A 12412-nucleotide genomic window follows, 5' to 3' on the forward strand; every position below is an offset into this window, starting at 1 on the left:
ATGAACTTCTCTCTAAAAAACGACGAGTTGAAATATTTCACATTCTTAGAGACGGAATGTTTGTGCTTATTACTTGAAAAAAACATGAAACTAATAATAATGCGGTGTATCGATATCTTGTGAAGCCTCCGGTTGAAATCATCACTATTGTCCTAACTAATGCTAATTGAACTTAAAATTGATTATATATTTATTTAAATAACACATGACTTCCACACATGAAAAATTATTATATAATAATATTTTTACACTTTAAAAATAAAAAATAATTATTATACATTAAAATAAGTATATCATTAATTTTCAACATAAAAGTTCAAGGGGATTACTAAAAACACTATTGAACTAATAAAATATTCTAAAAATATACATCGGTTGCTATTATTATACTTAAAATTATACATCTATTTTATTATTAATTATTTTACTGTTATCCGTAGTTATTATTTTACTTTTTCTGTTATTACTAATTAATGATAATTTCTATATATAAATTATTATTAATTAGTAATAACAAAAAAGACAAATTAATAACTACTGATTACAGTAAAATAATTAATAATAAAATTTATGTAATTTTTAGATAATATAAATTATATTTTATTAAAAATATATATATTATTACTTTTCAGTTAAAAAATATCAAAACTTTCTAAGTTTAAAATAAATAAGTAAAATTTAACTAAACCATAAAATTAAAATTGTTTACAATCTTAATCACCAAGAATTTATCACATGAACTCGACGGCAACAGCTACCTTGGACTATATCCGTTATTTATCAAACAAGCACAAATACGAGATCGCCTATTATAAAGTCGGTGGGTGACATATTTAATTAATAAGAAAACATCAAAATCAAAGATACACTTCCATCCCACAAATAGCTTCATTCTTCCAATGGTATCTATCACTATAATTCATTTATTTTAATTAATGTTTTTCCATCCTCATTTGAATTTCAATTTTAATGCGTAACATAACATCAGTAGGACCCACTCTTCTGCACGAAAACAATTATCAGCGGCATTGCTCAAAACGGAACACAAGCATAAACACCAACGCATTTCTCCTTCTACCTTCTTCCTTCCGTTTCTCTTCAATGCTCATCTAGGGTTTCCACGTTTTCTTCATCCTTCAACCATTTGCTTCCATTTCCCGGTATTGATTCCGTTTCCGATTAACTCTTTTTGTTTATACTATATCATATCTTCTTCTCTATGCATCTTTAACCTCAGATTCATTTATTTATTTCGATCTTTTTGCTTTTGTGCTTTTGTGCTTTTTGTTTTTGATTCACATTTCTACTGATTTGTTGAGTAGGGTGCTGGTTTTTCTTACTATGGGTTCGTTACCTGGCACTGGTGAAATAGTTGAAGCAACGGAGGATTGGAATATAGGGAAAGGTGTTGTAAGGATTTGTCAGTCTGAGAAAAATAAGAAGCCTTTGGTACTGAACCTGGGATACAAGGATAATATATATGATGATATTAACAAGTTGTTTGAATCAATTTCTCTTAAATCTTCACCGAGGGATTTGAGTATTTCACAAGATGGTTCCAGTCATAAGCTGAAAAACACGTTAAAACAACCTATGACATTGGGTGTTCCTCGCTCGCCGCGAGTTGGGAGTTCTGAGAGTGTTAATTTGAAGCAGGCATTGAGAGACCTTTGTATATCTAAGGCATCAGAAGTGGCTGCCATGAAACGGTTATCAAAGTCGACAGCTTCTCCGAGAGTTTCGGAGGTTGGGAGGATTCAAACATTGTATAGTTCAGTTGTAGATGAAGCTTGTGTTGATGAAGGTAAAGGGCGTAGAGTGGAGATATCTCTAGTGTCAGAAAAAAGCAAGTCACCTTCCTTAAATAAAGCTGGGTTTCAATCACAGCTTGTTGTACCTGTTCAACCAGAAAAACAAACCTCGGCGTCTTTTCCATCTACTTGTGTATTAAATACTGGACGGAAAGGTAGGCTGCAAACAGCATCTTCTTCCTCTACTTCTGTAGAGGGCAGCACAGCTAAGAAACCGCCACACCGCGCCCCTCGCACAGTCAAAATGGTCATCAAGAACAAGAATGTGAGTAAGAAGAAAGTGAAGGAGGATTCAAATTCTGCATCAAATGAAGTTAGCAAGTCTGTTTCTGGCTCAGCTCGGCTCGTTTGTGAAAGATGTAGGTGTGTTTTGGAGAATACAAGGGAAGATGAAAGCCAAGAGATTATGGCCTTGGACTATACTAGTCCTGGAACTGGAGTGAAATCGAGTAATGTGTACTCTGGTTTAGATAAACCAGGTTTGGCATCAACTAGTGGTAATATAAGCAAAGCAGTTGTAAAGGTGGAGAAGATTCAGAAGAGCACCAAGTTGAAAGAGCAGTTTGATTTTTCACAAAGCTCGAAGAGTAGTCAAGGTGAGTACAGTAGTAGTACTAGTACCAGTGACGAGAGCAACATGAGTGGCTCAAGTTGTGGCACTAGGCCTCACATGTCAAAGGATGTTAGGTGGGAAGCCATTCGACACGCTCAAATGCAGCAAGGAGTCTTGGGCTTGAAACATTTCAATCTTTTGAAGAAACTTGGTTGTGGAGACATTGGGACTGTATATCTTGCTGAACTAATGGGCACAAGTTGCTTGTTTGCTATTAAGGTTATGGACATTGAATTTTTGGCAAGAAGGAAGAAAATGCCTAGGGCTCAAACTGAAAGGGAAATATTAAGGATGCTGGACCATCCATTTCTTCCCACATTGTATGTGCAATTCACATCAGATAATCTCTCATGTTTAGTCATGGAGTATTGTCCAGGCGGAGATCTTCATGTTCTACGGCAGAAGCAGCTTGGTAGATGTTTTTCGGAACTAGCAGCAAGGTAGAAAACTAAGAAGTGTTCAGTAATTTATTAGATTTGTACTTTCTGTGAAGTTCAAAATAACATGCAATCTCCTTCCTGTTAAATTTGAGCTGTGCACCAAATTATATGGTGGCTTTAATTATTTCCTAATACACACTAATATTTTATTAATTCACATAACTGTTCTTGCTGAATATGCTTGTGCTCATTCTCATCTTGTGTCGCATATATCTGTTTTATCCAATGCATTCAAGTGGTTTTTGGCATGTTTCATCTGTATAGTATAGTATGTGCTTAAATGCTTAACTGTTGATATGGTTCTTTGAGTCATAAGCTGCTGCATTGATTAAGAATACTTTTGTGCTATTGCAACTTGTTCTGCTCGAAGAATCTAAATAAAATCAGCAGTTTGTTTTACTTTTTATTGTTCTTAATGGTTACTTGGGAATTATCCATTCTCTGTTGTTAGAATAGTTAGAATAGTTAGATAAGAAACTCTCACTGACTTATGCTTACTGGTCGACTGTTCGCAATTGATTGTGGAATGCATGTCGTATATTTCCTTTTCCCATGATTCAGCCAGGAGTGTAATTTTCCCTAAATCACTATCCTCTTACTACCATCGTTTCTTGTATTTTTGTTAAACCCAGCAGCATTCTCCCCTAGTCTGATCTCTGTTCTAGATTTTCCTTTTTCTAGCATTGACAAAGGAGATATTGTTTCAATTATGGATTAGTTTCTGTAGTAGTTTCTTTGCAAACTTTGTCGTGGAAATCAATTTGCTGTTTCTGAAACTTCAATGCGTGTATCATGCAGGTTTTATGTTGCTGAAGTCCTACTTGCTTTGGAGTATTTGCACATGCTTGGAGTTGTTTACCGTGATCTGAAACCTGAAAACATTCTTGTTCGAGAAGATGGCCACATTATGCTCACTGATTTTGATCTGTCGTTGAGGTGTGCTGTTAGTCCAACACTTTTGAAGTCGTCTTCTGACGTTGACCCTGCAAAAGTTTCTGGTCTTAGTGCACAATCAAGTTGCATTGAACCATTATGCATTGAACCTTCTTGTCAAGTTTCATGCTTCAGCCCTAGATTCCTACCTGCTGCTGCAAAAGCAAGGAAATTAAAAGTTGATAATGTTGCCCGTGTCAGATCACTGCCGCAGCTTGTGGCTGAGCCCACTGATGCAAGATCAAACTCATTTGTTGGTACACACGAATACTTGGCACCTGAGATCATCAAAGAAGAGGGACATGGAGCTGCAGTTGACTGGTGGACATTTGGTGTTTTTCTTTATGAGCTTTTATATGGTAGAACACCATTTAAAGGTTATAACAATGAAGAAACATTAGCAAATGTGGTCTTGCAAAGTCTTAGATTCCCCGATGACCCACTTATCAGTTTTGAAGCTAAGGATCTGATTAGAGGGTTGTTAGTTAAAGAGCCTGAAAATCGTCTGGGTTCAGAGAGAGGGGCTGCTGAGATTAAAAAACATCCCTTCTTTGAGGGTCTTAACTGGGCCTTAATTCGATGCGCAATCCCACCAGAACTTCCAGAGTTTTGTGATTTTGGAGTTTTAGACACGGCCTCACAAGGCAAGGGTGCTAAGTATTTAGAGTATAATGTAGGAGAGCACGTGGAATTCGAGTTGTTTTAGAGACACTGCTTGCTCTTGAGAGCGAAATTCCTGTTTATGGCTCCATGATCCATATTTGGAGATATAACTTATATGTAAGCCTATTAGCAAATTAGTGTTGATTATATCACTTTCAATGTAACATGTAGAAACTAGGAAGTTAAGGTCTACATCAACTTTAAAGTTATCAAGAACAAATATTGAGAATAAAAAAAAAACTATTTGCTCATGTCCAGAGGACAGAACAAGATCTTGGCCATATTGATGAGTGGTACAAATGCTTACTCAAATTCAACTCATTTTATTAAGTACAAGTTGGTCGTAATTTGTGACAGTGTTGTTGCAATGGTGGGATAGTGTTGTTGCAATGGTGGGATAGTGTTGTTGCAACGGTGGTGATTGGGAATAGTTATGGAGGACTGTAGTGTTTAGGTGGAGTGATTCAGATTTAGAGTGGTGGCTGGTCCAGTGATGGGTGGTGCGTGGAACTTAAAGGTGTTGGTTGTGATTGGTATTTGTGTTTATTGTTTTCTACCTCAGGAGGTGAATGCACATGGTACTGATTTGTTTTATGAGGGATTTATAGAAGTGGTTGTTTTGTGATGGAGGAGTGTATTTGCACATTGATAGTGAAAGGGTACCACATGGTTTCATTTGCACCATTTTTCTTTTTCTTGTTGTCTCTATCATAACTAAGCAACACTTATTGTTCTCAGGTTCTTGACATGATGTTTTGTTGACTTATCTTCTATTTTAACGTCGAAGTAGGTCAAATAATATTTAGAAAAAACTTTATAAAATTGACTTTTTTTTTAAATAAGGATAAAAATATAATTTAAAGAACTTCTACTAAGTAGTTAAATGAATTTTATAAATCTTTTTTGGAATATTTATTTTTATATAACCACATAAATTTTCGAATTCCATTGAACACCATTTATATTATCAAGTTATTATAAATCATTTTTTAATTCTTTACACAAGCATACATATACATTTTCATAGTTCTTCCTATATTATTTTATTTTATCTAATTTAAAAAATTATTATTATTCCAACATTATCATTTTTGTTGTGCAGTATTTAACTACAATGGAGAATTGTAGAATTTACTAGTTTAATTTGTTAAAATAATTTATTTTAAAAATGTAAATTTTTTCATTAAGTTAATTATTTTTTTGTTTAAAAGCATTTTGATCCCCTTATTTTGATTTTTTTTTAAAATTTTAGTTCCCTTTTTAAAAAAATTTAATTTTTTAGTCCCTCAATTTAACTTTTTCTTGATTTTTTTTGTCTCTTTCCTTCGTGACATCTTATTTTGTGATTCGACTCTGGTATTTTTTATGGGACACAATGTAACATATTTTTTATAAAAAATAATTTCAAAATATTATTTAATATAATTAATAATTAATTAATAAAATAATACATATTAAATAATTTATAGTATTATATATCATTAAATAATTGAACAATGCATAATAGAAGAAATAAAATACTTGAACTTAGTGGAATTAAACCCACATCTCATCAATTACTAACCAAAGATCTTTCTCATCCACACCATTACATTGTTGTTAATTTAATAACCAAAGATCTTTCTCATCCACACTATTACATTGTTGTTAATTTAATTACCTTTTTATATATAATCAGGTACATCACTGCATTGGTGTTAAACTTGAATAATTCAGTAAAAATTGATATCATGATACTTCATGTTTAGTGGTTGATACCTATGACTAAAGATACCTATGAGTAGAGATATGCCTAATGGTTGATACCTTGTAAATTAATTTCTCTTATTATCATCTTTAGTAATTCTACCGCTGAACCTTGCCATGCTTTTGATTTGATTGCATAGTGTTTTTCGTCAACAATCTTTAGTCTTCTTATCAGATATTTACTTGTAGAACCGGCTACAAAGTCCTACATTTAATGTTGAGTATATGGCTATTTTGTTGGTAAAGTATTTAGAATGTTTAAAGGGAGTGAATGTAACTTTTAGCAAATTAAAAATACAGTAAAGTAATACAATAAAAGATAAAAGTCTGGTGGAAATAAAATAAATAAATAAAGACAATTTGGTAAGTTAAATGACTGGTAAATATAATAAGTGGAAGCAAAAGTACATTTTTGTAGGGAGGTGACTCTTTTCTCGTAAACACTTTGATACTTCGAGTGTACTCCTACTGCAATGCTAAAAATCCCCCCTCTAAAATGACCATTACAATTTGTTTAAATACTAGTAGAAAATAACCGCTGGGAGGTTACAACCTACTTACGAGATGACACGTGTCAGAGCACCTCCCCCACGTCTTTAGGTAACTACCCACGTAAGGTAACGACCCACATTTAGATACCCACGATTAATTTTTTCCACCATAGTCTTCGACTTCGATAGGTTTCTTTCTATGTCGACCCCATGCTATGGTTTTTCCCTCGTCGATCTAGTCCTCCGGCAGCCCTTATGGTCGACCAAGCTTTCCACTCTTTTGGAAGAAATTTGTCCGCTAACAAATTGCCCCCTGAAAAGGTTGATTTCGACTTGATTTCGTTGATCGAGGAACCTGACTTTTGACTTGCCAAATTTCGGCTAACCATCTAATCATTAATGATGGTTTTATGTGTGATGATGGCTTTCCTGCAGTGCGATTTCCCAGACACATTATCATCATTATCAGCTATCCCCTAGGTCGTGGGATTGCAACAAACACCACCAACTCTCCCACTACCTCTTAGTTGGACATTTGTCGATCGACTAATGCTTGAATGTTCGTTTGTTCGCCTATAAGCCACCTCTTCATTTTCAAACTTTTCTACTTCCATAACTGCGTATCTACATACTTCTCCTATGTATCTCTTATGCGTTTTCCTTCAGCAACCTTCACAGCAAGCTCAGTTTTAACATATTTCCTTCACTCTTCCTTAACAATGGCTTATTTCACCTGTACTAAAGATGCAAGCTCTTTCAACACCGATGACAACCCTAATGCCTTTCATCCCAACACGAAAGAAAGCATGAAACACATCCCTTAACCTGCTTCTTCTGATGAAGCGGTGATGAAAATATGGCAGCGCCATATACTCATTCCTTTTGTTGTTGACAAGAAATTAGTTGCGTTTCATGGGCCTCTTGCATACCCAAAGTCCTCACCAAAAGCAGTCTAAGGATTTTTCTCTGGTTATGGTCCTTCTGCCCCTCCTTCCTTCGACAAGGTCGGAGTTATCGATGTTAGGTTTATGGATTCCAAAGCCAGAGTCTTCAGATCTATGCCTACTCCAGGTAATAAAGAATATTTGGCATGACTTAGCAAAGTCCAGATGAAACGCCAAGATCAGTGGAGAAGTGCAGGGTCTTCGATGCCATCCAAGTATCCAGGTATGCCCACCGCATCAATTCTTGCATGTTGCTGGCTTCTATGTACTTCCGGGAGGGTTCGACCAATACCTTCCAAATGCCATGTGGGATGCTTACACCCACACTCTTTGACGTAGCGGCCATTACTGGCCTATCGCCGTTGGGAGATGCCTTCGACCCCACACTTCTGACGGAAAACACATTCTCGTTCAGTCGAGCCAGTCTCCAGAATTACATGGAGGATCACCACAAAAAAGACTCCGTCGAACTATCAGACGAAGAACATATAACTTTCCTCACACTATGGCTTTCGTATTACGTATTTTTTCTTGGCTCCTTGCAGATAGCAAAGAGTTATATCAATATGGTGATCCAATTTCACGAGGGCCGACATGTTTCTTTGGGTAAAATGCTATTGGCCTCCTTATATCAATCTTTGGGGCTTGCAACCCTGAAACTAAAATTCCTCCATAACACTTCCAAGGCCCTGAATTTGTCGAGTCCCTTGTGGCTCTTATAGCACTGGTTAAATTCCACCTTTGAGTATCAGCTGGGCTACCTAGTGTTGGAACGCATCCTTAGGTTGAATGAAGATCGACCAATCGAAGGGGCAAGGTTGGCTTTGATAACATGCCAGGAAACTCCCAACAAACACCTCTTTATGAAGTACCTGAATATGTTTATCGAGGTCGATACGTTTGCCCCTGGCATGGCCCCATTCGCTGATCGAACCTTCGGCCTAAAATGGTTTAAAGATCCCTTCCCCGGTGGCTCTCCTTAGGCCGTAGCATAATCAAATGCAATATGGAGAGAATTTTTTTACTTCTACATTGCTATCTTTCAGAATTGAAGCAGGGTCGAAGGGGTACGGTTTTATGAGCTATCAACCCAATTTGGTGGCTTGCCAATTTGGTTTAAGTCAAATGGTCCCGAAGCCTTTAGTATCACATGTGACCGACATTGTATGTTTGGTCGATCATTAAATGCTGATGACCACAAAGTCTGCCTTCATTTCGACAAGTCTACCCAACATTATGAACTTCCTGTGTTCAAGTTTCAACAGTCCTTTTTAACAACAGCCGATTTTGACGAATGGTGGTGTAACAACCCAATTTTAGTATTTATTTATTATACTATTATTATTATATTTTATTTTATTGGAGTGTTAATTAATTAATTGGTTGTTAAGTAGTATAATAATCGATTATATTAATTAATTTGGTGTGTTAATTAATAATTTAGTTGATATGAGATATAATGAATAAGGGAATTAATCAACTTGGTGGGTATATTGAGTTGGTTTAATTTATTGGAATTAAATAGGGATATTTAAATATTAGGTCTTATTGGGCCTATTAATTAAATGAGGAGTATCATGATTTGAGCCCAAATAGAATACTATAAATAAAGGGGAGGAGAGTGAGAATTATGATTCATTGATCATTTGAAGGCAATAGAGAAAGATGAGGGGAAAAGTAAAGAGGAGAGCTAGGGTTTCCAGAAAATTGAAGAGGTAAGGGGAGAATCCTTATTATTATGGGTTAGTATAATCGGGTCAATGGGTAGATGTATGTTTAGGTTAAAACCCGTAATTTGCATGATTTTAGGATTGTTAGATTTTGATGATTATGCTTGATTGTGGTGATTGATTGTGTTAAAACTGCAAATTAACGTTATATATTTGGAGTATTGTGTGAGTTATAATTTTCTGAACGTTTGGCTTTTTACGGAATTGAAATCGGAGGTCCGGAAGTCCTCCAACGATGAAAACCGCGGAAAATTCTGAATGTTGTCTGTCACACTCGCGGCCTGTTTTTATGTTTTATTGTCGAAATCGTTTTGGTCATAACTTTTGATCCGTAAGTCCAAATCGAGTGTTGTTCGAATCGTTGGATAGTTGAAACAGAGAGCTATAACTTTGTTTCAGGAATAAAATAATTTTGGAGATTATTTCATGGATGTTCTGGGGGTTGAAGAAGATGAAGATTATGTTGGAAAATTTAATAAACAACAACTTTTAGTAATGCCTTCGTGCACGGTTTTAATCATAACTTTTAACTCGTAAGTCCGATTTTGGTGGCGTTTGAAGCATTAGAAAGCTAATGCTCATACCTAAAACATGGTATTGATTGGTAATATGTTTTAATAATATTCACATGCCTACTGTATTGATAAATATATTAGGTTATACGTTTGGTTGATGAATCGTTGCATTGTTCTAATATGATTGCGTGATAATTATGTTGTTATGTCGATGATGTTAAGATGTTGATGAGTTGTTGTTATTTATTGATATTATTCATGTGGTAATATGAATTGGTTAATTGCATATTATGTGAATGGTGTATTTGTTATGAATGTGTATATGTGTCATTGGTGAATTTATGAATGACATATTGTTATGAATGTGTATATGTACCATTGGTGGATTTGTGAATGGTGTATTTGTTATGAATGTGTATATGTACCATTGGTGGATAATTCATAGAGTTGAATTGTGGTGATATGTGGAATGTTAAGATGGTAGAGGTGAAACTGTGGGTTCACATGTAGCACTCGTTGATCCTTAATTGGAAATAGGCGAGGTAGATGAGCACTCGTTGATCCTTAATTGGAAATAGGCGAGGTAGATGAGCACTCATTGATCCTTAATTGGAAATAGGCGAGGTAGATGAGCACTCGTTGATCCTTAATTGGAAATAGGCGACGTAGATGAGCACTCATTGATCCTTAATTGGAAATAGGCGAGGTAGATGAGCACTCGTTGATCCTTAATTGGAAATAGGCGAGGTAGATATAGCACTCATTGATCCTTAATTGGAAATAGGCGAGGTAGATGTAGCACTCGTTGATCCTTAATTGGAAATAGGCGAGGTAGAAAACAGTGATCCTTCATTGGAAATAGACGTAGCACACGTTGATCCTTAATTGGAAATAGGCGTGGTAGTTGCTTTGATCTTGTCCGGATCGGAAGCGTGACTTGGATTCTAGATATGGAATCGGAAAGCGGTGAAACACTGGGTTCATATTATGGTACCACATGCATAAAGTCACATGTCATGCATTGAGTCACACTAGACTTATGTGATAATTGAATGTTTGCATTGATGTGATTGTGATGTGTGTATGAGATATGGTAATTGAATTTGATGATGTTTGGATACATAGCTTGACTGAATATGTGATTATGTGATAATTGTGGTTATGTGTATAGTTGAGAATATAATATTGGATTTGAATATTATACTCCTTGAGTTGTTATGTATGCTTGAAACATGTGAAATAAATGTTGGTTAATATTATTTACATGGTTATATGAAGTGTGATGAATTCCTTTAATTGTTGATTTAATCATTGTGCTTGATTAATACTTCTTCATAATGATTTGAATTCCCACCCTTTCTGTTTGAATGTTACCTTTACATGGGTATCGCGCAGATACTCAGGAGTAGTATCGCTGAAGTAAGTGGACGGTAGCTCACTCGAGGTTAGCTGGAGAGTTGTGGTACTTCGTTTAGAGACTAAGTAGTGAGTCGATGCTCTGGTCATGTAACACTGGGTAGATTAGTAGTATTGAACTCATATATTATTTGGATATGCATTATGTGATTACTTGTTTTATTTTATCTTGAGGTGATTATTGAGAGATGATCATGGTATGGGACATGGATCATATTATGAAATACATGAGTATTCATTATTTTCCGCTGCGAACGCATATGCTTGAATATTCATGATAATGGAAATGTGTTATTTTTAAATGACCAGGTGTGTTGTGTATTGTATATGAATGATGTTTGGTTTTTGAGAGCTTTTAGTTTTTGAAAACGTCGATGTGACGCCCTTTTGTTTATATGCGTGCTTATTTACTCTGATTATATGCTAAGTAATTTGGGGTAGAAAAAGGGGTGTTACAGGTGGGCCATCTACCAAAATCAAGATTTTTCAAGTGATCTCTTTCTACAGAACATGATCGATGCCTTTTCCACCTTCGCTGGCGATATACCGCCTTCGCCACCGTCTATCAATGCTCCCGACACTACAATTTAAACTGACAATGTCGATGAAGCCCCAAGAAAGTTAAATGCCACTCTTTCACTCCCTTTTTCCCTATGAATGAAAAACATTAAACATTTCTGTTGTTAGGGTTGAAAGAGGGTTCCCTCATCTGAACCGGCCTTGGCCAAGCCCTCGAAAAAGAAACGGGTGCCATCGACTCCAAAGCCAAAGGTATTTAGTTTCAATATCCTTAACATGATTTCTATCTTAAACAATTTTCATCACCTTCTCACTTGTCTTGTGCTCCAGGTTCCTGAAGAGGTCCATTCGATCGACAACGAGGAGTCCGACGGCAGTGTGCATTCACATATTTTCCCGACGTCGAAGGCACCACCCACAACGCCTCCTAATCCCATCCGAAGGAAAAAAGCTCAAGCTAAAAAGACTCATTCGAAGGTGGCTCCTTCGATTTCGACTCCTGCAGTTCCAGATGACCTCAAGAAGGTTTTTGTCCCTCATGATCCAGAGAGGACTCCTACAGTTTTTCCACCTCACGCGCCCCTTCAGGTA

General features: G+C 35.9%; 1 protein-coding gene across 1 annotated transcript; it reads left to right on the top strand.

The window, feature by feature from the left end:
- Positions 1–916: 916 nt before the first annotated feature.
- LOC127125671 (serine/threonine-protein kinase D6PKL2) lies at positions 917–4741 on the top strand. Its single transcript, XM_051054465.1, has 3 exons — positions 917–1160; positions 1323–2864; positions 3663–4741. The coding sequence occupies exons 2-3, from the start codon at positions 1342–1344 to the stop codon at positions 4501–4503; spliced, it is 2364 nt and encodes a 787-aa protein (XP_050910422.1). The 5' UTR covers positions 917–1160; positions 1323–1341; the 3' UTR covers positions 4504–4741.
- The last annotated feature ends 7671 nt before the right edge of the window (positions 4742–12412 follow it).

Source organism: Lathyrus oleraceus, chromosome 3 (genome assembly GCF_024323335.1).
Source record: "Lathyrus oleraceus cultivar Zhongwan6 chromosome 3, CAAS_Psat_ZW6_1.0, whole genome shotgun sequence".
NCBI lineage: Eukaryota > Viridiplantae > Streptophyta > Magnoliopsida > Fabales > Fabaceae > Lathyrus > Lathyrus oleraceus.

Coding starts and splice junctions, on each gene's coding strand:
- LOC127125671 (XM_051054465.1), top strand. CDS start 1,342: ATGGGTTCGTTACCTGGCACTGGTGAAATAGTTGAAGCAACGGAGGAT. Junction 2,865..3,662: donor TTTTCGGAACTAGCAGCAAG/GTAGAAAACTAA, acceptor TGTATCATGCAG/GTTTTATGTTGCTGAAGTCC.